The 27,406-nt window shown below is 37.1% G+C and overlaps 1 protein-coding gene across 1 annotated transcript in view; it reads right to left on the reverse strand.

Annotated features, from left to right (window-relative positions):
• Positions 1 to 1,300: 1,300 nt before the first annotated feature.
• FCHO2 (FCH domain only 2) overlaps positions 1,301 to 27,406 on the reverse strand; it is a gene marked incomplete at its 5' end in the record, with an annotated part of 43,503 nt that continues 17,397 nt past the window's right edge. The window contains 11 exons of the mRNA XM_009582375.1: positions 1,301 to 1,841; positions 2,079 to 2,243; positions 4,754 to 4,818; positions 6,966 to 7,165; positions 9,831 to 9,963; positions 12,137 to 12,292; positions 12,912 to 13,023; positions 17,605 to 17,734; positions 20,244 to 20,347; positions 26,141 to 26,235; positions 26,934 to 26,976. Of these exons, the coding sequence (XP_009580670.1) occupies positions 1,819 to 1,841; positions 2,079 to 2,243; positions 4,754 to 4,818; positions 6,966 to 7,165; positions 9,831 to 9,963; positions 12,137 to 12,292; positions 12,912 to 13,023; positions 17,605 to 17,734; positions 20,244 to 20,347; positions 26,141 to 26,235; positions 26,934 to 26,976 (1,226 nt within the window). The remainder of the gene's footprint in view (positions 1,842 to 2,078; positions 2,244 to 4,753; positions 4,819 to 6,965; positions 7,166 to 9,830; positions 9,964 to 12,136; positions 12,293 to 12,911; positions 13,024 to 17,604; positions 17,735 to 20,243; positions 20,348 to 26,140; positions 26,236 to 26,933; positions 26,977 to 27,406) is intronic.

The raw sequence follows: 27,406 nt of genomic DNA on the forward strand, positions 1-27,406 counted from the left end.
TTTTGGGTTTTCATTAACAGAATATTGTCATGTTAAACACAGTTTGATTGCAAAGCAGATTACAATTAAGATTCCAGTAAAAAGACTGTACCATTTTATGAGTTCGAAATTTACCATTCAATAAGATTAGCAAATTAAAAGCCAAATATATTCTTCCAATCAAATCTACAGTACAGTATGTGCTTAGTGCTAACAAGGGAACGGTCATCTGCAAAAGTGTGTAGTATAGATTAGGATTTATGTAACCTCTACAAAGCTTTATTTATTGTAAAGCTTCAGCAGTCCAATTCGTTACTGGTTTTGCATGAATTAGTTCAAGCACGTTTTATTGTTTTAATAGAGAATGTGAAATAGATAGTAGTATTCAAAATGGTCATATGAAATTCCCATGTGCAGGTTATTGGATTATTTTGCCCCAATACTTTTGATTTCGGCATTGAAAAAACACTTGATAATATAAATACATAGAAGTTTTTCTAAATTAGTGACTTGCTTTAAAAAAACGTTACTAATGTGTTACACTTCCCTGTGCTTAGACTGTGGCAAGCAGATTAGATGACGATACACATATTAAAATTGGTGGTTAGAGAAAAAATTTACACTAATAGAAATGGCAGTACTTGTCATCCTGCTGCCATAAAATACCCTTCTAAAATGCTATTCCTCCCAAAGCACTATGTTTACATTCACATCACAACCCCAAAAGCACTCAAAGTCCGAAGACTTGCAGTCAAAGTGAAGGGAAATGCTCTTTGCTTTTAAAAGTTTGCTTTTACCATCTTCGGTGATTTTTCAGGATTCTCATCTTTGGTGACACTGAAGTTACTATCTCAAAGTTTCAAAGTCCTGCATGATGCATCTCCCTTTACTACAGCCGCATTTATTGCAATTACCCCATGAGGAAGTAATCCAGTATTTTAAACCTCTTCTTAAACAATCTCCACTTTTTGCAAATCTGCCTTCTAAATAAATCCCAGTCAAAGGAATTTCTATAAAGTTGTATGATACAAACACCCTGCTTTCTTGATGAAGAGCCAAACTTTGAAAAAGGAAGTGAGGCACGTGAATAAGAAATTGGATAGGCACAGGCTTTTTTTAAAGGCACAAATGTTATGCAATTCATATAAAAATAAATTAAATCTACAGCATTAATTCAAACAATCACAACGCCCATAAAATTTACTAAATGCAGAAGCAAATCTCTGCTGTCTTTTGCAATTTTGTAACACATTGCACTTACTGAGGAAAAAAACCTTATGTAAAACAACTTACATGTTAATAATATATGATACGTGGGCATCAAGTTACATTTCTTTTATACATCTCTAACTCATCTGGTTTTGTGGCATAAGTGGATAGAAGAACTACATGAGACTTTGCCTTTGCTTTCTTTAAAAAATGGCAATTAAAGAATCTGAAAAATGAATATTACTTATGGAAAGCTCAAATATTTCTTACTCGCTCTCCTACATTTTTAGGTTTAATGCTTACAGTATAACATACAATTTCATACTTTCATTACAACTATGGATTACTATTTTGACTTCATCTATATAAATTTACTAAAATTTCAACAAATTTTCCCCAATATTGCAGTTGATCATTTACAGACAGTGTTGAAGTTAACTTCAGTGCTATTATAAAATAATAAAAAGTTTGCAAAATGACTTTTAAAAGTGCATTTTCTGTTCTGTAGTTCAGCCTCAAAGTAGGTCAACATTTTGAAAAAATTAATGCATGTTAAAATAGTGTTTGAAAAGTAGAGAGGGCAGAGTGAGCTTCTTGCACTCCTTTGATCCAATGACTTTCACAGGTACATCAGCAGTCTGCCATATACCGTCCTGAAAAATAAAGGTAGGGTTTTTGCAGTCAGTAGATAAAACAGATTTTGTGAGTATTTTCCTGAGAGCAGTTTGAGTAACTAAGGAAAACCAAAAAACCTGTGAAACAGTTTTCAGCCATGTTTTAATGAAGAGTAACTGTTTATGCATAACTTACTTAACAGTTTCATATTTTATAATTCAGCACTATAGAACATATAATATTAATTTGAACGTATAAGCATGTCAGTGTCTTACCAGTGGCAAATCTCTTCTTAAGGAGGGAAAGCCGATAGCCAGTGCCTACAAGCTCTACATCTACTCCTGAAAGGGTGCTTCCTTCACTAATGAATTGCACTGCAAGTGTTGCTGGTTTACTGGGTCCTTCTGAAAGTTCAAATTTTGCTCTGAGGGATCCAGAACCTATAAAATAACAAAACTGAAAAGCTGGTTGTTTTGCAAGAACAAGACGATCCCTGAAAATTTTTAGTAGTAACAAGTGAAACTAACATGGTGACCTTTGAGATCCGTTCCTAGTAGCAGTCCTACATCAATTTTCAAAAGAGATGAGAGTACAAGTCTGTTTTTTCCAATACTCTGTTTAAGACAATGACTAGTGAGTGATTTAAAGAGAAACAATACACATTTCTGCAAGATTATACAGAATATGCTTATCAGACAGCCTGGTAATCTCTTATTACTTGAAATATCTGATTGGTCCCTATAAACATCATTTATGCTTGCTGGTCTGTAAGTACTTAATACCATCTATCTCGAATGTAGTACTTTTCATTAGCAGATTTGAAAGTACATCAGAATATTTAAATGTTGTCACGATCTGTTTGGATGAATGTAAATGAACAAAACCGTTAGAAGAAATGCAGCTATACAGTAATGTACCCAGATGAAAAGAAATTCTTATTTTTCTAATAAAGACAAGGGCTGATTAAATACTTTTCCCCCACAAATTTGGGTTGATTTTTCAGAGTCAGTGGTGAAGTGTCATGTAATAATAGCACTTCAATGCTATTATAAAGCAGTAATAGTTCAAAATTACTTTAAGTGCATTTCTGTAGTCAATGCAAGGCATTTAAAAAAACCCACAACATTGTTACTAGTCTCTTTTTCTAGTTCTTAAACAAGGGTCTTCTTGTTCTTGCAAAATATACTGGGAAAATGAGATTTAAATAATTAGTAATGGAATAATGAAAGTAAAGTATTTTTACTTCTTTAAAACAACTTGCTATTCCTAGTCAATAGGAACAGCTAAATGATGAGGAAAGTTAGTAACTAAAATGTTACTGGGGTAAAAGCAGGAATTAATGAATGAAATTGTTTTATGCAATTGCTTGTCCTTGATAAATTTGGCTTAAGGTCCATTTCATTTCTTCAGTAGGTCTGTCATAGTTTGGGTAAATTGGAACTTCTTTCCGCTCTAAGTATGGAAACTCATATATTCAAGTGCTTTGAAAGTCTGTTCTGTGTTTTATCTCTGTCTGCAATTGACACATAATTGTGTTCATCCATAAAAAAGCCAAAACATTTTATGACTCTGTACAGCAGAATAAAGAAGACTGCAAGACATTTGTCCTAACATTAACAGTGTTCGTACAACTTCTCCTTTTGTTCCTGTAAGTGTAAGACCAGCATAGTATTACTTCCTCTTAAACACTGAATTGTGAGTACTATGTGTTTATACTCAAAGAAAAGGGGAAGAAAGATGGTGGGAAGAGAAAGGAATATAGAAGAAGCAGTGGGATATCTGCAAGTCTACTGAACACACACAAGATGCAATCTGCATCACTGGCAACCCATTTTATGCTGCTCTGCAAGTATACAGTAGCTCTTCATCTGGCTGCATTTGCGTTTTAGTATGATTTTTTTCTTTTAAAAGAAGCTCCACAGTTTAGAAAAGAAAAAGAAAAAGAGGGCTATCCCTACATAATCATAATGGAAAACAGATGGCAAAGAACTGTGAGGTCAGTGAATGACAAAGTACACCAAACTACAGCAACAACCTCTGTCAGATAAAATTCTCACTGATTTTGTTTGAAAGATGACCACAACTTTGCAGCCTTTGCAGAAATAGAAGAGGTCTTCCCTTTCTGGGTCAACTTGTGGTTTCTATATGAAACCAGTCATATTTACAAGCAAGTCTGTGCTTTCATAATGCCCTTCACTAAATCCTTAACAGGGCTAAAGGCCTCTCCTTTAAGCACCACAAATTCATTTCTCCACAGAGGCTTTGAGGATGAGATGCCTCCCTTTGGCTTGTTTTTCTGCTTCAGAAAAACATTGCACCTGCAGAGGCTGCAAGGGCTGTGACATCAACTGGGCCTCAGGGAAAGGCAGCTGGGCAGAGGACAACTACTGGTACCTTACAAAATGCTTTACAAATTACCACTCTGAGCAGATGTGCATAGATTCATTTTTTTCCTGGAGTTGTATATGATCAAAACAAAGATCCTCAAAATGTTGGTCAAGAATCATCTATTGTTGCATCTATCTCAGTACAGGTCTTTGGGATCTTTTTTTTTCCTTCACCCCAATTCTTCCACTTACCTCTTTCTACTTTATTTCAATTGTCAGTGTGTGGAAAGACACAGATATTAAACATATTTTCATTTGAATAACTGCTCACTTCCAAATAGAATTGATGTAATAATTTCCTACCCAGTCTAAACTCTATTTTAGAGCGACTAACTACTTTCAGGGGGCTTCACTATTTTTCCTTTTATAGCTAATCAATAAATTTACATTTTGACATCTCACTGTTAATGACATCTCAATGTTAATTTCTCAGGGGGAAATTAATTGAGAAGAAGGTGAACTGGTAAACAGGATACAGCATGAGAAGACGTGTCAACAGGCATGAGGGCGTAGAGGCTAAAATAATTATAAATAATAAAACAAAACAAAAGAGTGCAACTTGCCTCCGTTCTCAGACTTTTCTGAAATGCTAGATATTTTCCAATATGCTTTCATCTGGTCTGCATTCCTGTAAGAGAATGGTAGGTTAGTTATAAGCACCAGTTTTAGCATATTATTTCCCTAGATTTACACCGGTATGTTACAGACATCTCTAAATGGAAGTTTATAAAAACACTTGATTTTAAGTTAAGTTTGTGGAAAACTATGCAAAGCAAACAGGAAAAGAGAAGGGTGTGTCTGCATTGCCCCAGAGTTCAGAAGTATACACCACCCTTTTATACAGTTAACACTGTCCTATAACCCGGCTATGGCTTCACAACTCAAAACCCTCTGTAGTCTCAAAGGGTAAGTAAGGGCAGGCCAAACACCCTGGAAGAGGTTTGAAAGCTATGTCTTTATGCTTCATGACGATGGTAAGCAATCAACATTGCTCTCCCCTATGTGAGACTCCTGGCAGCATGAATTTTATTCCATTTCCATTCTAGTAAAACTAGTTGGCGTAAGTGACACAGGGTTTAAGCTAACTTCTGATGCTGTAAAGAGGCAGAAAAGGGTACCAAGCACCAGAGTCTCTAAGCTGACAGGCCATTTTAACTCCTGGAGCACTTTGCAGCAGTTCCACCAAAGGAAAGTGAACAACTTAAAGCTGTGAGCAGCGTGAAGTGCTGATAGGTTTGAAATTGCTTTTGGCATTGGTGTAGCATGAGTGAAATGCTTACACAAGTAGCACAGATGATAGGGGTTACTTGCAGGGGGTCAAGTTATAAATAATTTATTTTTAAAAAGCCAAAAACCCATCACCCAATCCAATAGACCAAACAGGTGGCACAATACAAATACTAGAGCTGCCTGGGACATGACTGTCGTTTTTTTCTTGGCTCAAGACTCAAAATTCTGGCCTTGGGTAGTTGCCTAGGTCAAGGAGAGAGAATCTGAGCTCAAGTCCCTTAATGTGATAAATCTGTAATGAAACTGTTACTAAGATTTGAGTCTTCCTAGCTAACACTAGGAGGTCTGAGTGGGTGTTCCTGCTCTCACTCAGGCTTCATTACAGAAGGGTTTGTGGAAGAAGCCTGGCCCAGGAGACTGGCTTCACCAGATGTTTTAGTCATGTTGTTCATGCAGATATTGAACCTGCCCTTGCTCAGAATAAGCTTAAGGTGACTTGGTTAAAAGTATCGCTCCCTTGAAATACCAAGTCAAGAAAGATTCAGTCTTGCCAGGATTTTTTCTACTTAAAATGATACTGTATTACTACTTTGTCAAATTAACACATTGAAATGTATTGCCTCCAGAAACATCAGAACCTATCTGATAAACGCATCAGGTTTATTTATCTTCTGACCTTCGTAGGTAAACAGATCTGTAACTAACAAGGTTAACAAAGCCTGACCTCCTTCAACTTGGTATTCTTTGCCCTCTTCACATTAAAAAGACCTTCTTGGAAATAAACAGTCCACGAATTACATTACAGCTGGGCAAGTACCTATGTGCTGCCAAACCACAGGTGCAGTGGTTGAATTCTGCTCACCTTTTGCTCCAGGGTTGTACTGCTCTGGCTAGTCCCACTACCCTCTGCTTGTTTTCACAAACTTGTAGAAATGTAATGACCCAAGATATGTCTCTCACTTTCAAGTGCTACCGTAAATGCAGGCTTAGAAGGTGGTGGCAGGTAGCTGCTAGTCAGATAATAACCTGCATGATGCTTGATGTGAGAGACAATGCTACCTGGCTTATGAAGAGCTCCTCAGTTACTGAGGCTTTTTTCAAAACCATTTCAATTAGAAGCTAATTTTTAAGCTAGAACAATCAAGGAATCTTTTTAAGAACTGCATTTCTTCTACTCTATATAATCCGTATATATATGAATATATATATACACACACACAAGGTGTTTTTTAACCATTAAGAGACTTTGGTTTCAAATTACTATATTAAAAACGTTTATCCTGTCTATTGGCCAAAAGAAAGTAAACATTGGAAATTTCATAAAGGCTTGTATTATTACACAGTTGGAATGGGTGCATATTGTCTCATTTTAGTTTATGTGAATTGGCTGCACGTGATCTGTTTCAGACCAGAAAATGTCCTAAACATCTGATACTACGCATTTTGTCAAGACAAAAAAAAATTAGCTGTTTCTTCCTGTGAAATTTTTCAGACTATGACATTAATGAATACACTGACACGAATCTGAAATAATAAAAATACTACCATTTTGCAGGTGGAAGTGATTGCATGTTTGTTACTCCTCCATCTACTGGTACCACAACCTGGACATTAGAAAGCATACTAGGCACATTCATAGACTCTGGATTGTACTTATAATCCACTCTCACATCAGTAGTGCTAGCATTACATTTCCAGTAAGTCGCAAGATTCAAGGGAGTGGACTGGATGCCATTTGAAGATACCTGTAAGAGAATAAACCATTGAAAGCAGCGTAATTAAAATATTCCCCTTTTGGGCAGAATTAGGGAATGATGGTAACGAATACAACTCTAAATCCTGACAAAAGATTAAGAGAACAACTGACCTCTGAGACGCAGAATCTGAAGACTGTTGCAGCCTAAAGTAATTTCTGTTCTTTTAATTTTAAATTAAAATAATTAAAGAAAAGGTTTAAACTCCCTCTGGCCAACAAGGCTTCTTCCTGTTCTGGCTTTTATAAGTCAAAATAGTTTTGTTTTAGTCTTGTGTTCTGCCTCACACAAGAAGCACACTTGTGGCAAAATGACTTCATCCTTAGCGGTGTGTGCCATACCAATTCAGCTGCCCAAGCAGCCAGCAGCAGAAGGCAATACCTGTCATTATGGGATAGGCAGCCAGCAAAACAGTTCTTACCTATTCAAAGCATTATCTTCCTGCTGCAGGAGGGCTGAATGCAGTGCTACTGCCCTGCTGCATCTCTACCACCTTCATAGTCTACTTGAGGAACCTTTTGTATCCTGGTGCCCCCTCTTGCCTTTCATTGGCAGCCCAGAACCTTTTCTATCTGCTAGGGCTTCCGCATGCCAATGCCTCATTTTTCCCCAACACTAAATATCTTAAATAGATATTCTTCCACAGTACTCATTTCTGCAATCCAAAGAAATGTTTTGTTCCTTCCATCTTTCTCAGGAATTCTGTGTACCTAAATGCGTTTTATAGATTCAGTATGCCAAGATTTTAAACTGTATTGGGAGGATGTGGAAACTACAATAGCTGGACTGACAGGTTCTTTTGGTTTTGGATGTAGACACTTGTCTCAGATGTTCAACCATTTCAATACAGGCCTAGCAAATCCCTGTTCTCCCTTTGAGGTGAGTCTGTCTCTTGAATTTTCATGAAGATTTTTAATTGACAGGCAGAACAATCTTCTCACAGATTCACCGAATAGTTGAGGTTGGAAGGGACCTCTGGAGGTCAGCTGGTCCAACTCCCCTGCTCAAGCAGAGGCACCTCGAGCCAGTTGTCCAGGATCATGTCCAGATGGCTTTTGAATATCTCCAAGGATGGAGAGACTACCACTCCTCTGAGCAACCTGTGCCAGTGCTCAGTCACCCTCACAGGAAAAAAGTGTTTCCTGATATTTAAAGGGAACCTCCCATGTTTCAGTTTGTGCCCATTGCCTCTGGTCCTGTCACTGGGCACCACTGGAAAGAGCCTGGCTCTGTCTTCTATGTACCCTCCCTTCAGGGACTTACATACATTGATGAGATCCCCCCGAGCCTTCTCTTCTCCAGGCTGAACAGTCCCCGCCCTCTCAGTCTTTCCTCATGGGAGAGATGCTCCAGACCCTTCATCATCTTTGTGGCCCTTTGCTGGACTTTCTCCGGTACGTCCATGTTTCTCTTGCAACGGACAACCCAGAACTGGACACAGTACTCCAGGTGTGGCGACAGCAGTGCTGAGTAGAGGGAAAGGATCACCTCCCTTGACCTACTAGCAATGCTTTGCCTAATGCAGCCCAGGAGACCATTTGCTCCCTTTGCAGCAAGGGCACGTTGTTGGCTCATGTTCAACATGGTGTCCCCCAGAACCTCCAGGTCCTTTTCTGCCAAGCTGATTTCCAGCTGGGTGGCTCCCAGCATATATCATGGGGTTGCTCCTCCCCGGGTGCACTTCCCCTGTTGAACTTCATGAGGTTCCTGTCAGCGCATTTCTCCAGCCTGTCGAGGTCCCTCTGGAGGGCAGAACTGGTCCCTCCCAGTTCAGTGTCATCAGCAAACTTGCTGAGGGTACACTCTGCCCCACCATCCAGATCATTAATGAAGATGTTAAACAAGACACTAAACTCAGTACTGACCCCTGGGGTATACTGCTAGTTACTGGCCTCCAACTAGACTTCATGCCACTGACCATCATCCTCTGGGCCTGGCTGTTCAGTCAGTTTTCAATCCACCTCAGTGTCTGCTCATCCAGCCTGTACTTCACCAGTTCTCTATGAGGATGCTATAGGAGACAATGTCAAAAGCCTTCCTGAAGTCTAAGTAGACAATATCCACTGCTCTCCCCTCATCCACCTGGCCAGTCATTTCATCATAGAATTTTATCAAGTTGGTCAAACATGACCTTCCCTTGGTGAATGCATGCTGACTACTCCTCATGACCTTCTTGTCTTTCGTGTGCCTGTAAATGGTTTCCAGGGTGAGATGTTCCATTATATTGTGAGAGGTGAGAACGTCATATGTTCTCATATATTACAATTCATCAGTTACAGCATCCAAAACTCATGCAATTAGAAAATCAAAGACAGTACAACTACAAACTCAAACAACCTGCCACCAAACCCCCTAAATTCAAGGAAAATACCTAGAGAAGCAGTGTTTGAAGTTTACACGCATGAATTGGAGTGAAGTGGGAGCAAGCTGAAACAGGTCATGAACCGAAGGGAATGACTTGAAGCATAGTAGGAATGCACTAAGCCTGGGCAGAGCCTATGCCTATTGTAAACAGTGACACACAGAGAACTGGTCTAGATGAGGGATGACAGTTCATCTGCGTGCTAGCAGGCAAAGAACAATTCTTTTAATTTCTGTGTAGATATCAAATCTGTCAGAGTTCCTTAAAAAATTCCAAAGGGAAGAAAGTGTTTACCTGATACTTTAAAACATCCACATTGTAATAGGATGCAGATGGATTCTGCTCTGATAATTTCTTGAGGTAGACAGTTATAGCTTGCATGTTCATCCAAAAATCCTTAGTACTGGAGTCACTTTGTGACTGATCACTAGAAAGAAAAAGAAAGGTAGGAGTCAGAAGGCAACAATAAGTTTTATTATTTTGGATGTCTAAAAATTAAGATTAGATCTTTCCCCGTTTTCACTATTTCAAGCAAGAATTTGTTCTAATGCTTTATAACACATAACTGTACCTTCCTAAATATTAAGACAAATAACTGCTTGTCGTGTCTGGTAAAAATTTTCCTTCCAGGTTGTGAAGCAGTGAGTTTCCTCTACTGATGATCTGCATCACAAAATGGAGTTAATGCTGAATTTGGATTTTACATTTAATAAAACTGAATTTTAATGCAATTAGGTGCCGTGAGGATGTGTGGGAGGCGGGGATGAAAGTGGTATTTGAAAAGGAATGTTATCCAATTTGCAATAAATCCTAAAATCATAATTAGCTTTGGTTATGACATAGCTTTACTAATGCACTGAATTAAGATTGGTGCTGTATGTGTTACTGTATTTTCATATATTTGTAGAAAATGTAAGCTTTCAAAGTATTTTCAATTAAAAGTGATTTTCAAATTATTATAAACAATTGTTTCTCAGATACCTATAGTTGCAATTCAATCTTAACAATTTATTGTATCACTTCTATATGCAGGTAAGAGTGCACATGACTGCAGAAGCAAAATTCTTTGGTAGTGTGTGAGCTACTGGAGCATGGTGTTCAGCAGATCAAGAATATTTTCATCTCTGTTTGCATCAGGTTTATTTTGAATAAGGATGAAGCTTTTAAGAAAACTGATTCAAAACCAAGATTCAAATCACTTAATGTCTGTGGATCCAGTGAGGAACTGCATCCATCCCTGAGGAGGAGTGCAGAGTGTGCCTGCAGAGTGAGAGCTGACAATGAGCACCTGGAACACAGTAAATATGACCGCAGTGGGTTGAATGTCTTAGAACAGTGACTTGTGTACCGGTAGTCTGTCCAATTTACTTAGAATTTGGTTCTCAGTACACTGTTGTGATTCATGAAATTTCCATTTTCAGTAAAATATATAGATAAACACTTACTTATCACTACAGAGGACTTCCACAATTTAAATAAATGAAACCAGTAGTAAAATCTTTCTGCTGCTCCACGACCAAGCGCAATTCAAACCAGAAATTCTGACATCACCACAAATATCACTCTTATTAAAAACTTAAATTTCTATAAACACCAAGCAAATGATACCCTTTGCAGTATATGATGAAAAGTCAAATTATTACCATACAGGTTTAACTTCGTAAATATCCATGACATGCATCCTTTCTAATGAGAGGTGAAGTGTTACAGCACTCACACAAAAATACTAGACATTTTCACTTTTTGCAAAATATACTTTTTCAGTATAATTCACTCTGTCAGATACAGCTCTGCTAACGTTTCAGTTATAAACTGTCATGTCAAAAAACAATTTAATTTTGTTTGAATCATTGATTACATTAAGTATGAATGAAATTCATACTATTTAATTTCAAAATGAAATTAAATACAAAAGAATGGATGCCTGTGGTTTGATTCTGTCTTTATTTTAGTAATTTAAAAAATGTAGCATCTAAAAGCATTTAACTAATTTTTAAATAATTTCTCCAGTAAATGAAACTGCTCAGCTGAAACAGATCTCTGCTAAATATTTACAACTTTTATAATTTTTTTTTTTTTTTAAACACCTCCAAGTGCTGTGATTTCAACAATTATCCTACTCAATCAGCAGCCTTTTTTCTTAAGGATTCTCCCAAGCATGCTGCTACACACCTGAGGTACAGTTATGTAATGGATCAGATCTACTATAGAAATGATACAGCTTAAAAATACACTAGTAAGTGACAAATGAGATTAGGTGTAGCTCCTACTACTTGTTTTCCATTTAAGGCTACTGTTCCATCATTTAATCTTAGCATTGTTACTACTATAAAGAAATAATTTATAAAATGCATGTAAAAACACAGCTACATTTACAAACTATTTTTTATGGCTCCTGTTATACTCAGCACAAGTTTCAAGTCCAGTAATCACTGAATTTTTAATGGTGGCAGTAGAGAGAACTGACCTGAACAAGATTAATTCAGGAATTAAATTATGTATAAGCAAATCAACAAGACTGTAGAGAATTCTGATTTACATATACAACTCACATTTTACAAATCGTGTAATTTACTATTATATTAAAAAAAATACAAAACCTGTATACAAGTTGTGCATTTGGAAGAATCTGCTCTAGTTTGCTTGTGTTTTTTACCCTGAAGCAGAGCACAGCTGGAGATGGATTGCTGGTGAAGACTTTAATAATCCCACTTGGGAATGATACTGTCATATCACCAGTAATCTTCACAATACATCTAGAAGAGAATGAAAACATCAGTTTCATTGCAACTCATTAACTGCCTAGTTTTAATACTAATTTTAAAGCAATCACTGTACTTTCACAATCTGATGAACTGAATTAAAAACAGAAAATCAATTTCAAATGAGAGTAATGTGGCACTGTGACAATGTACTATCAATTTGAACTTGGAAATCAGATGAAATAAGTAAAGAAAAAAGTTTAGCTGGTTAAGCATACAGTAGTCTTGGTAGGTATTTTTCAGGCTTTGAAAACATGGCACAACTATGCTTAGGCAAGGCCTAAGTAGCATAGCAAGGGATGTGACAGACGGAATGAGGTGCTTTTAGCTGCCCAAATTTACATGTAGCACCTATCTGACTATGATAAAACCCCTTCCCATTTTCAGTGCTCTCATTGAACACATTTTTGTAAAGCAGGGATATATGAACTCCTAGCGGGATGCAGACCAATACAGAGCAATAAGCCACTGTTGTCACTTACACCAGGGAAAAAGACCCCTTTGAATCCCCCTTCTAATGTATATACATTTTCTGCCAAAATATTAAAAGTAAACCCAGTGTGTTTTCTTATTGTAACTTATTACGTTCAAAACAATTCACTATTTAACTAACTTTGTGGGATCTGCTCCTTTAAAGTAGGCGTTAACAGATTCAGTAAGGGCTACTGCAACAGGCAAGGTGTCCTGGTTTCCAAGGCTGACAGGGCTGGGACCACGTGAAACACCTAGAATACATACAGTGTATAGTTTTAATTTTCAAAAAGCTTAGCAATAGATTTCAGAACGGTTGACCACATCTGTAATTTTCACAAGAGGTTACCACCATCAAGGTCACAGTAGCTTCTGAAGTATTACTTGAAAAGTGTGTAGAAAAACATGAACATAGTACAGTACAATCACACCATCAAAACACTGCTTAGCAGCCTAAGAAAACAGGACTACCAGTATAACATTATGTAAATGGACAGACACAAGGAAATACATATGAGACAGAGGAACACTGCATTAAAATGGCTGCTAATGAAAGTGAAGTCAACAGATCCAAAGGAAATTAGACATTGACTAGAATACTTTTAAAAAAATCCCTACTGTATGCTTCTTGTATGGAAAAATGTATGATAAAATGGTCACAGAAATGCAAAGAATTCACTTACAGTATGCATGAACTTAAATGCAAATACATTAATATTACCCCATGTAAGTGAACTGTTGAACATTCTTTTAACTATTTCAGCCAACAAAGATTACAATTCCCAAGCAGAAATTGTTGGAGAAGCCTTCACAGATGCCTGTGCCAAAACAACACAGTTCCAATGCATAGCTATAAAAATCAACTTAGATCTCATGCTAAGGCTTTTTGGAATGCATGTGTACAATTGACAAAACCAGTTGTCATGGGCTTTTACTTTTCATCAGTTTTCTGTATGTGTACTGAATATAAAAGACAATACTGGAAGTTCCGTCTTTTTATTAGTGCAGCAGCGTAGTGGAGAGCATCTTACTAATTTTTCGTATCACTGCTGAAATGGCCTGTATCACATAATATTTTCTATCACAAAGGAGGCACAATCTTTCTCGTTTCATGAGCAAAATGAGAAATTTTTCTTTCACACCATAAAGTAGAAACAAAATGCTTCCGTATAATATTGCTCATGGCAAACTAATCCTATTTACTCTAAAACAGTGGCTGTGGCCTTCTGAGCTCTTTCAGAAGCAAAAAGGAAGTCGGGACCTTGTTCTTCACAGAAAAACATCTATCTCATATTAGACCTTAAATTCAGAGATAAGTGAAAGAAGTACTAACAACAAGAGAGTAAAAGACAGGAATTGGTTTAATTCTGCTACCTCATACCTCACTCTCCATCATGACTTCTTGCTTAAAGTAGCAAAATGTTCAGAATACTTCTCAGCACCATGAAAAAAAAAAAAAATCATAGTGCAACACTTAGGCCTCCTTAGATCAAGAGCAATACTCTAGTCACAAGTGTTCAAAACCAAAAATTCTTAGATGAACGAAACATTATAATGCTGGCTACAAAACACTGATTTATTTATTTTTTCAATATGACCAGTAGGTTGTTTTTATTTATTCTTTCAGACAATACATAGGTCATGTTTCCAAAGTTTTCCTTCTCTCCCTGAAAACTACCAATAAAAGCTGTGATTCTCAACAGTCTCAGGAATCCAGAAATCATGATTTCAAAAAGCAAATGTGCAATAAAACAATGATTTAACAACAACCAGAAAGTCTGTTTGGTGAAATACTGAACTCCAGAAGTATTCTCCACCAAAGCCAAAATATGCACTCAATGGATGGGGCACTATGGTTGCCGGGGTGTTTTACTGTCCTTTTCCCCCCAATTTACTAAGGAACAACAAACAATTGCAGAGCAGATAGGAGTGATTACCCTGTATTATGCCAGATTGTTTACAGATGTATAAATTATTTTTTAAATCTTTTACTTACAATGACTTTGCATATATTTTTATATTGATATTTGAAAATCGTGCAGAGTAATGCAAATATATAAATTATATACCTACTGGTAAAAGACAAATACTGATTTCTTGACTGAAGAGTGAAATTTATTAGGAATAACACTCTCTTTTTTGAGAACACCAAAGCAAATATATATATATATATATGTATATACATTTCTCTGAGATGTATTTGAGGGACTACAAATGAGATAGCTTCTTTCTTATTTGCTCTGCCCCCACTGTTCGTCACCCTTTGATTCATAAAAATCTATGAGTTCTACTAAAAAACAATAAATTGAAACAAACATAACTGCTTAACCTAACTCTGGAAGTCATCGTTTTGTTGCCTTGCTGCTGAAAATACAATGCAATGCAGCGATATCCAGCTTCAGAGCCTTCCACGCCTGCTGCGAGCTCTCAGAGGGATGGGACGTCACAGAGCTGCGTGAAGGCGGCCTCGCTGCATCTCAGGCTGCAGCCCAGCTCAAGCACCTTGAGTTCTAGCATCTTTGGCAGTGACAGCAAAGCTGGCTTTGATGCCCTGCCACCTGCCTGAGCACCAACCACCATTAACACCCCCTGAGCTGTGCTGACTAAGAGCTGGTGACACAACCATGCAAATAGTTGCACTGACACACTCAAAGAGGTTGCCAAACTGCAGAAGAAAAGGCTGCATCATTGGTCATAAAAAGGGCAAATAAATAAACCTGATCAAATGGTTTTAGTTCAGTTTAGGAACAAAGATTCAGACAATTTTAATAGTGGCTAAACGGCCAAAATAAAATTTATTTTAAAAAAAGATTACCTTTATTATATGTATCTTCCAAGATTTGTATTATATGTAAATATAAAAACATTTTTACCTACTTGTCTTTGAGAATAAGGATTGTCAAAGTAAAAATATAGTCACTTTACTTGAAAGAAAGTAGTAATGACAAAACAAAGAAGCAAGACCAAGTTTCAGCTTATTGGGGGCGGGAGGATAAATAGAAGATTACATTATATGAAAGTGGTTATATCAAGTTTTGGTGATTTCAGCAACCTATAACTTGTTAAGTAGTCGAGCTTTCAAGTCGAGCCAGATACCAGAAATAGCTGGAGAAACTTGTTTCAAAAGAAATACAATTTTTTTAGGTGTAGTATATTAGGATGATTAGTTAACATGTAAATCTGCTTTGAGTACAATACCTGGTGGTGTCTCACAAAGCTTTTCAATTGTTGGAAGATTCCCAATCAAAAGATCATCCTCTATTACATTTAAATGAAACAAAACATTGCAAGAAAAAAGAATATTTCAAGCAAAAATAGATGTTAAAAAATCAATATATATAAAAATACCTTGCAAATTAAAACAAAGCATAAAAGAAACATTCAATTATGCATGCCTTAAAGTTTGCTTGGAAAAAGATTATTAGTCAGAACAAATAGAGTAAGGGAAACACTGGATTGTGCAAAAGTCAAAAGAATACAGACAGTAGTGCAGGGTATATCCTCATGCCCGAAAGTCATTCAGCCGTCTGCACTCTCCTTCCCAGCTCTCCAGTACTATTTAATTCATACAGTCAGTGCAGATGGAACTGGCCGTTTGTTTTTGCTAGGCCAGGTTAATAACCATAACAAACCTCGGTGTCAGCACACACCTCCTTACCTCTTCCCTCACCTCACGATTTCACTCTGTCACTGTCTCCAACAACACACACACACAGAGCTGGGGCTATTGATGTTGCTGCCACCAATTTTTGGTTCCTTGGCACCTGCGCTGAGGCCTGAGGTTGTGAGCCTGGATGGACTTTGGCAACCAAAATATCAGTTATCTTTCTGTGATGCTTCTCAGCATTTGCGAAACTGGTGGCTACTGAACTGTAGCAGCTAAGGCTGGGCAGACTAGCTTTGGTCCTGCATAGGGTGGAAACAGCTGCACTGCTTTCAGTGCAGAATCCCACTAGAAGCTGTACAGATGCTCTCCTGAGCTGCTGAGCCTGGGTGAGGAATCCTTGGCATCAGTAACATTCACAGATAACTGAGTGTTAACTCAAGAATCTGATTTAACTTGGGACTAAAGTGGTAATAGTATTCAGGAATGAAATACTTCGATTCTGCTAAAGAAACAAGTTAAAATGTCTTTAAAAAAACCTCCCCAAAACGCCCTAATAAGTCTTCTTTTCATTTGTTGTAACCAAATACCAAAACTGAAGGACTTTCCTTTAAAAACATGAGAAAACCTTCTGAAATTAGTGGCAACACATGAAGACTAATTTGCTTTTCATCTTCATCTTTTTTGTTTGGTTGTTTGTTTTGCTTTTACTAAACATCCGTGTTTAGCTTATATACTTCACTAACTTGAAGAAAAAGATGCATTAGTTTCATTTTTTTCGAAGCTGCAATTACAGGATAACAAACAAAATAAAAAGAACATAAAAAACCTCAATTTTGTGAACATTTATATTCATTCAAATTTATCAGTATCCCAAAATATTTCTGCACATATACAATAACATCTTCTGAACAAATACATGATAACACATTGTGCTTGATGAATGGATATAAGAGCATACTAAATAAGAATTCATGGAATATTAATTTTGAAAAATATTTCCTTAAAGAACATGCCATAATTGGATCTATGGTCTAATCTAATTAAATCCACTGTCCTGTCTCTCAGTGTCATTTAGAAGCAGGTATTGCAAAGGATGCTTGAACTACCTAGACTGGATTCACATATTGGAACAACTAACTCCAATGAATGGTTTTCCTAATACTGGGTGGAACTTAGTGGCAGAATTATGCTATTTCTAAAATGAGTTAAAATGGTTAATTTAACTTACCAACTGTAGGCGTGTTTGCTGCACTGAGGGAAGCAGAAGAGGATATTGAGGAAATGCTCTCTGCACGTGCCAAGGGAGCTGCAGGAGGTGGACTTGAGTTAGAGGTCAATGGAGGGCTGAATGGCCTAGGCTGAATAAAACAGATTACAAGAGTATTACACAAACTGGTTTTAAAGAAGTGAAAACTGGTTTTAAAGAAGTTTTAAAGAATGGTAAATAGAAGAGTTCTTCATTTCATGCCCCAATCGATTTCATAGTGTTTCTCAACATAGTTCCTTTAATGCTTTATCTACCCTAGTTTTTAGTGTAAAACAGAGAACCCACATTTTCTATTGGAATCAATTCCATTATTTCACAGATAATCATTATTAATTTTTTGCCTGGGTAGTTAAGTCTGATCTACTTAATTACATAGCAGCCTGTCAATAATTGTGCTATAACACACTAGCAGAACCTAAGCTTACAGCCCTGCGTATGTATGCAGCAAATGTGGATTTACAGAGCTAAAGGAGAGCAACTAACAAACTGGAAGTGAGTCCAGCAGAGGGCAACTAAAATAGTTGGGACTGGAGTACGTGAGAGAGAGGGACAGGCTGACGGACCTGGGTTTGTTCAGCCTGGAGAACAGAAGCCTAAGGAGGGATCTACTAGCAGTCTTTTACTAGCTAAAAGGGGGTACAAAGAAGGCGGAGTCAGGCTCTTCTCAGAGATGCAAGAGCTACAGCAAAAGAAATTTCAGCTGAACTTAGGGAAAAAATTCCTTCTTGTAACCATGTGGTTAAACCCTGGGACAGGCTGCCTGAAGAGATTGTAAGATCTCCCTCTCTGGAGATTTTCAAAACTCAGCATGTTCCTGATGCAATTTTGAAGTCGGCCCTTCTTTGAGCAGGAGGTTGGCCTAGAGATCTTCAAAAGTCTTTTCCATCCTAAATCTCTGGATGGTTTTATGATTCACGTAACTGTTAAGGTATTAAACTAACTAATGATAATTTTGGGATTAACCTATCTAAAAAGTACTGGAACCCCTGAAGCATCTATTTTGGCTGGCCAACTGTTTGTTTTCTTTTTTTTTTTAATTTTATTTCAGATATATCACACTTGTTGCTGGGTATGTGGCTTTTATACAGACTTGTATAAATTGGGAATTGTAAAAGGAGTTGATATATAATGAAGACAACTGACAATCTTCCACTTGTATCCAGATAATAGCCAGTTTCTAAAACGACAGTATAAAATGAATGTAGCTCTGTGCAGAATCATACTTTATAGCAGAACAGTACCAGCTAAATTCTTCTCTTTAATTATGATGACATGAAGAACAGATTCCTTGGTCTAAGAGCAATTACTACAATTTTATATTGGAATGAGAAAGAATCTCAAAATGAACTCTATTCTGACCTTACAGAAATGCAAAACAATACGGGAATTGGTATATCTGCCTACGGCTATGTCTGCCCTGGCTCCCCACCGATGAGCACAGGTGGTCCCGGCTGGGGTGCTCTCCCTGTCCCAGGCAATTGCAAAAGGAGCAGGGCTGGGGCCGAGCACACCCTCCCAATCTGGGGATTTCTGAGGCCTCGGTTTCAGTAGCCTCAAGAGGAAAAAACATGTTATCTCCTCAAATAACTCAGAGCAGTCAGGTTAATTTGAAAAAAGATCAAGCCTCTATCTTGTCTCATCTTGCAGCTCCTTCTGCCCATATTTTATTGTCTGCTTTGTGCAGACACACTGGAATTAAAAGAGAAAAATAATTTATTAGTGTAATAGCATGGAGCTTACTTAAATCCAGGCAACTGAGAGCTAAGGATGAAACTCTGTCTTTGGGGTACTTGTGATTTTGCCAGTTTAAAAATGTTTCAGTTTTGTCAAAGCATAAGACCAGAATTTTGTCCATAATAAGAATATGGTGAAAATACCTTGCTACTTTGAAAGACAGTAAGAGGATCTTACCACAGTAACATTTTTCGAAGTCAGTAAGTCAAATGAAACCCAAAGAATCCTAATATTCACAGAAGAGATTAAGCATGGCTTGGTCTGATACACTGCCTGGGTATTTGCATTCTTTGCCACATTCCTTATCGGCAGGTGGACCTGCACTGCAGGGACTAAGCAGAGATGCAGGCAGCGTGCAACCTCTCACTATCCCGATGGGCAGCTGCTGTAATCTGCCACCTCCCTTCTCCACCAACCAGCACCAAGGGCATGGAGGAGTCACAGCAGGGCTACTTGTATCAACACGTGACTGATAAAGATCTACTTAATGCCATTCGTTCCCCAAAGCTTTGGTGATATTCCTAAATCAGTGGAGCTTTGTTTATAACTTCGCTAGTATTTCATTTTGAGAGTTTCAATCTCATACACATGCTATCCTTTCACTATCAAATTACCGATTTCTTCAATTAAAAACATTCAGCTGATGCAAAAATTATGTTTTGGACCTTTGTAGTTCTGTTAAGAATTATTTTGTTATAGTAATATAATTATCATGAACAACTTCCATGCCTATCTGACAATGGTGAAAATCTGCTTATGTGATTCCTTGAAAACTGCTGGAAAGTAACTCCACTGCAACAGTGGAAAAAAATGGTATATCTGAAATCAAGTTACAACAGAGAATTAAAAAAACAGCCAATACATACTATTTCATTAATCCCACTAAGTTTCCCAGTAGACAGCTTTGGTCTTGAAGCAGGCCTTGGAGGGGGTACAATGCTGCCTACAGAAAGAGGAGTTGTGGGCCTTGCTGAAAGAAAGCAAATTTAAGAAAATAAATATTAGAAAGGTCACACTGAACATAAACACATACTCACTTGAATAGAATAACTGGAAGTTATGTTTCTATTAAAAGTTCCTATTTTACAAGCTCAATTTTGTAAGATTTACCACTAATCATAAATGCTTTTAAAATAGGGCCATGTGATACCTTGAAAAGTGACTCTAAAAATGGCATCATGGGCTTTCTCATTGCTTTCGAATGATTTTATACCAACTATTCTTGGAGGTTTGTATGTAAAAATATGGTTTTACCTGAGTTTCCTTTTGTGTATAATCTATATGGATTCAGAATACAGGACAGTCTTTCATGTCTCACCACAAATGGAAAATTCAGTGGAAATTCATATTTGGTCCTGGCTGACAATTGCATAACTCTGTTCACACCAAATTTTGCCCACTGAAATCCTGACTTCAATAAGTATACACCAGTGTAACAGATAAATTACTCTGTTGATTGTAAAAACACACTAACTCCTTATTATCTCTTAGCTGAGCTATCAGAAGTAAAAAGCAGTTAAAAAAAAATATTGCCCCCATGTCCTTCTAAACGTAACAGAAACAACTAAGAGATGGTGACAATAGTACAAAGATGCCACTTCTACAAAGTCACTTTTCTGAATAGAACGAATAGAACTGTATTTCAAAATAAATGTTAGATGCCATCCAATGAGTACTCCAGATCTAAAATTAACTTCAAAATAGACTGAAATCCTAAAATATGACTATGTTGTTGCAGCACATCCTATTACCTCCCTCAAATGATTCTGGATGGGTCTTTTTTAATTAAATCAGTGAATGTTACTTAAAATACAGCTTTTAAGTATGGAGTTTTCTCAGGCATTCAGCATAATTCTGCTGTTGTTTAAGTACGGGAGTTTCATCACTGACTTGGGGAGAAAGAAATTAGGCTAATACTGACCACTTCCATCTTAAGAGTTGCAAACTCAAATGTCACCAAATAAATGAACTTCTAAAATATCATTCATTCCTTTAAAATTCTTATTATGCCCCAAGACAACAACGCATGCTAAACACTGAGTAGTGTGCTGCAGTACCACAGGTAGTCAGTGAGTCATGGCACACTTGCCCAAATGCACTTTTCCTTTGCCCTCTTAGTATGTAGCATTACCGTGATATCATCCACGCTTCAAAATACTGGGTGTTAAAAAGGAACAGTTTTAAATCCAATTAATTTAACTTTATTTAATCTGAAAATATCTATACAAAGCCATTGAGGAATAGAATTGGTTTTGCAAATTCAATCACTTAATCTTTGAGATCTCACTGCTGTCTGACATCCCCCCAAAATACATTCCTATTACTAGAAAAGCAAAACTCTGCATAGTTAAGACAAAGCAATGCCTTTAACTGAATAATTTGGATTTTTCTTCTTATTTCAAGGTGGATATTTACTTCATCGTCCTAACTTTCAAGGAAGTTGCTGCTAACAAGCAGTTTAGTACATTCTAAGCAAGAAGATGAGTTAATTTTAACATCAGATGAGCAATAATAACAAAAAGAAAAATGAGTCCAAAGCTTGCTTTTTGGAGTCAGTTATTCGCAAAGAGCAGTACACAATGCATGCTTGCCATACCCTTATTTGTATGAGCACAAGAAGACACTAAACTATAGTCCAGTAGTGCTGAAGATGATGCAGAAGAAATTTCAGCAGCAGTGCCAGTTTCTTCAATGAATAATTGTTCATGGCATAGGGTATTATTGAAAAGGTCACTTTGATCCTCAGAAGCACAGCTGTTGGAAGAATTCCCAAGCAAAGCAGAAGAGGCAAGGCAGGCATTTTCAGTTTTAAAATGCAATATTTGGGGTTCCTTCTTGTCTGCGCTTGTGTGTCTAATTGTAAGAAGTTCATCAGCAAAGGAAATCCACTGATTCTGAGACCGTGAAACACAGGACAAAGTACTGGTAGTCCCTGATGGCACTGCTGTAACACCAGATTTGCACAAAGTGCTAATGGTAAAGTCTGGTGAGGATGGGCTTGTAGACCCAGAGTCTGTCTGGTGTCGAAGCAAAGACTGAGATACTCTACACCCAGGCAAATCAGTGGTAGATGAGGAGAAGCTCCTACTGTGCTCTTTTAGTGTAGCTGAAGGAAAAGGGAACAATTGAAACTAGGACCAGCACTGAAAAGATAAAAATTTCAATATTCAAAAAAGTATTCAATATCCACTGCATGAGGATTACTAGCCAGCATGAAAAATTACTGCTCTACTAGGCTAAAAATCCCACCACTTACAAATAAAAGAAAAAAACCCCAGCCACATATCACAGGTACTTCATTCATACTGCCAACTATGTCACTTTCCATTTTTCAAGTAAGCCAAAAAGTAATTTATTGTGTTTCTCTCCACTTAAGGCCCTATTTCTCATGACTTTCCTTATTCCTCTAACTTCCTTCCTGTTATGGTTTAACTTCCTCTCATCTTTGTCTTTTCCTTCTCGTGTCCTACTCCGTTTTTGTTTCCTCTACGTAGCTTTCTGCTTTTCATTTCTCTCAAAGTTATTTAGTCAAACATATCCTATCCTGTTCCTTCCAAACATTTTTATCTTCTTACCCTTAGCATTTGTAATGGGAAAGCTCAACATAAATGGCTGTCTGGTGAATGAATGAAGACAATGCAGTCATGAGATCCTGTTTGATATTCTTCTGTCTGTATCAACCCGTGTCTAGTGCGTAACTATATGTATAAGGCATCATCCACACCAGTTTATTTCCTCTCTCATCCTATAGTCTTCAGGCTGCTGGAAAACAGGAGTTTTCCACAAGTATTCCCTGCACTTGGCTGTTGTCTGTTGCAATAGATGACAACAGAAGCAGAAAATGCAAGGTTAGTAAATTCTCAACATCTTGCAGATTGGCAAAGCTAGAAGCAACCACAGAGTCACAGACAGAATCAAAAAAGAGAGCAATACGTTTAAAAGTTCAGATCAAAAGTATAGGTGTCCTCTTTACAGTGGTCCTCTTGCCATGAACAAGTACATTGTCTAAGCCCACACAAACAGAATTTTTACACAGCTTTCCCTTTCAAACAGGTATTTTAAATATCATTCAAAGGCTTTAAAATACTACTCTAAATCCTATTCAAAATGTTCAAAACTATTTTAAAAATATGTATGGATGAAAATGAGGAAGATAAATAAAAAGAAGCATTTTTACAGTATCAATAGCTGGCTAAAAAATGTCTGTTGTGTTTATTCAAGATAACAAAGTTAACTTAAACTTCTAATAAAGCAGGATTATTCATGGATGACCAAAGTTTACTTCTGTGCTGCATAAAGCACTGTCTGCTCAAACACCATGGTAGTTTAAGTGTTCAATGATTAACACAGAGTTACGAAACAATATCTAAAGAAATGTTTTAACAGTAAAAAGTAATCTGTGGGACATGCTACATCATGATATGCAGATATGTATACAAAACAACTCATTTACGTAATTTAAGTTTTGGATTGAGATTTTCAAAAGCTTTAAGCATCAGCTTACCTATATTAGGTAAGCTAAAGTTGAAGATAAAACACTGATTTCAAGGAAAATACAATCAGATCAAAGTTGTGTATTTTTTAAAGTCTTTAGAACTAAGCTGCAGGTTAATGAGCATCAGAACTTGATTTAAACAACAATATGACCTATATTGATCCAGTTTTTTTCCCCCCCCAATGTATTAGTAATTTGCTATACTTTAGAACAGTCACTTTCTACTTAACTCCATGGATCATTCCACAAGTGTAAATATCTTAGTTAACTCCCAGAACAACAATCCTTTAAATAATTATTTAGTACATAAAGGTTGCCAAGGCACAAATGTCTTATATCTAAAATCAACTTATACCCACAGGACACTATATTCCACCAAATTGAATGAAATGTAGGGCTCTGTGCATAGGCCTCTTTCACATATAAGGGCTTGTGTAGATGACTCCCTCCCAGATATGACTACAGAGGATGTTACAGATCCCAATTACCTGTCACTACTCATCAGCCAGAGACTATTTTCTCCACAGTTCTGCTGCCAGGAGGGACTGTATGAACATTTCCTAACCTGCTTTGACTTCCCATCCAGGCGTAGCAATAAACAAGTGGATACAGTAACAACCACCAGCACAACAAATTAAGTATCCTCTGCCTTCCTCTACAGACTCCAACACCAGACCAAAGCTAGCAAAACAGATTATTTTGAGAAAGCACCGCTTCTTTTCAGCATATTCCAGTAATACGTATCTCTATATAATTTATCCTTAAATATGTTACAAATTTGGATCCACTAGCCAATAATCTTGACTGGTTACCTAAGTGAGGAAGTGGCAATCTAATGATTTCTGTAAGCCAGATTTGTTAAAAACCGTAAGTTTTACGGAACACAAATTTGTAGTGAAAGAATAAGTTCCACTTAAACCCCAAAGGGTTACATAGCAATGCTGGTTGCTGCTAAAAGAACATTACTAAGGCCAAGAAGAATTAACACTAGTTGTGCAGAATTCCCCTATTGATACATGTACGCCTCCTTACTGTTCTTCAATCTGTATGATCAAGCACAGAGGAAAAGAGCTAGAAAGCCATGACTATGAACAAAGAAGTGAGGTCTATCATAATTTTTGGAATAGGAATAGCTAAAAGAAACAGTGAACACTTCCTTTCTCAGGCACGTGGGAGGAGAAGAGTCTCTACATTAAGACAGGGGTTGGCAAAGAGATACAGGTAAAGTAGACTGAAAAGAACTATGGAAACAGCCTATCTGCTACTGTTAGTAAATAGTAGAGTCTGCTTTAAATCCCCCAAGATAATCAACATAAATAATACAAAATTTAAATAAATACTTCTAGTAAGCAGGTCCTAACATAGCCATATCTGGTTTTGTTTTGGTCTTTCCTTCCTTTTTCTGAACTAGTTTCTCAACATCTCCTACTCTCAGCCTCTTCAACACACGCACCCACTCATGCTATTTTGCTTCCCTCTCCTTCACTGCCTTTTGAATGTAACAATCAATATTGACTGTTTTTGTGAATTTCCGTCCCCCCTTCCCCAATCCCCCCCCCAAAGCCCAGGTTTCAGGAAAGCCCGCCACATTAAAATCCTCCAGAATCCTGCACCCCAAAATTCCCACGCAACACCTGCCCTCCCCCTCCACCTCCCATACTCCTCCGCCCACCCTTTTCCTCCCAATACCCCCGCTCTCAGGTGGTGCCAGGAACTCCCCCTTAATTCTAGTCTCAGTCCTGCCATTTTTATCCATCTCCCCTTGGATTATGCCCGCACATCTAACAGAATCATGGTTTCCTACAGGAAACAAGGTCCTCACAGCAAAGCTCCATGGTGCCTTTGTAGTACATAGCTCAGGCTTTCCTGGAAAGAAGAAACCCATCCCTATTCACAGCGCAAGCTCAGCTTGTCTCACAGTTGCTGCAACAACTCCACTTAATCTCCCAGCCCTACCAGCTGAAAAAATAGGATTATATTCTACGTGGTGATCATTTTTTTGGAAAGTAAGATAAGATGATAAAAAAAGGCAGAAGCAAGATAGAATTTTCCTAAGGTTTCTAGTGTTCCCTCTTCCCCTTTGCTATCTAGCTTGAAAGCCTGATATACTGCACCCTCACTTGTGTATTACTTATTAGATAGTATAGTGCTTTACAACATTCTTCCATTTCAATAGTCAAAGCATGTCCCCTTGCAATAACTAAAAAAGCAACAACAGAACATCCTGAAGTATATAGAGAAAATATTTTCTACTACCAAATATTTTACCTGAGGAGGATGAGGATGCCAAGGAAGCTGAAGAGGAAGATTCAAGAGAACTGCTGAAGAGTGGATCCCATGCCAGGAGGTCACTGTTCCCTTTTCTATATTATGAGTTACAATTGGAATATAAATGAAAGATGTATATACTCATAAAAATCAAACTAGAACTTCAGAAGTAGTTTGATAATATAATAAATATGATGATATGATAAATAAATTTGATAAATTCTTCTTTATTAGTTAAGTCTTTGCATCTAAAAATAAAAAGTACTTACAAATTGCAGGTCAAGGAACTGATTTACACATAAGGAAACTATCTGAACTGACACCATGGTGCAAGTTTGTGTTGGACATGCTTCACAATGTCAGCTAAATGATTGTCATTTTCAAGGAGACATACATCTTCAAATCCATTTATATCAGGTATACATATATAAGCAATGTATACAGACCTGTCCAAATCTGGGGCTTGTAATCTTTACCATGGAACACTATAGGATAGAAACTAAACCTGTCTTATTTAAAACCTGAGATTTTAATAAAAACCAGTATTTTGTAATCATGTAATTATAAATATCAATTGAGACAGATCGCAATGAAGCAAATGCGTTAGAAGGGGAAAACAAATGAATAGAGATCTCCACTGTTACATAATTATTCCTTAACTCTTAGGATGCAATAGATGCCTGACTTAAAATAGCAGTCAGCTGATATTTCCAATGAGTTTCTGAGTATTAGATCAAAATAAGACCAAATTCCTGCAAAACTGCATTTGACAGAATTTTAAATTTGAACTTACTCATTAGCTGGAGCAGAAAGCTTTGATTTTGTTAACTCTTCACCTAAGCAAAAGACACAGTATTATCACCAAAGCTGATCACACTCTAAAATGAAAATTCCAACTTCATTATAAAAAGATGAATTTCTAAAGATGAAACTATAAATATTAATGGTTGCAGTTCAAAACTAATTATAAATTATTGAAATGGAAAAGAGAAAATGCATTATTTCCAATAATATAAATTCCTTCTAACAGGAGAGGACTACACAGAGCAATGCATTTCGGGAGGAAGTGTTGTTCACTTGAAGTTTCTTTCTTAAATTATACTGTTTACATCAATATTCTTCAGCAAATCTGGCTTGGTTTTCCACTAAAAAAAACCCTACAGGATAGAGACCAATGCTCTGTCTCCATGGCCACATTTTACGTGTTTGACTATAAAATAGAGAAGTGTGCTTTGCTGGTTTGTACATCATACTAAACTTGAGCAG

The sequence above is a fragment of the Fulmarus glacialis genome, unplaced genomic scaffold, assembly GCF_000690835.1.
Source record: "Fulmarus glacialis isolate BGI_N327 unplaced genomic scaffold, ASM69083v1 scaffold11397, whole genome shotgun sequence".
Classification (NCBI taxonomy): Eukaryota; Metazoa; Chordata; class Aves; order Procellariiformes; family Procellariidae; genus Fulmarus; species Fulmarus glacialis.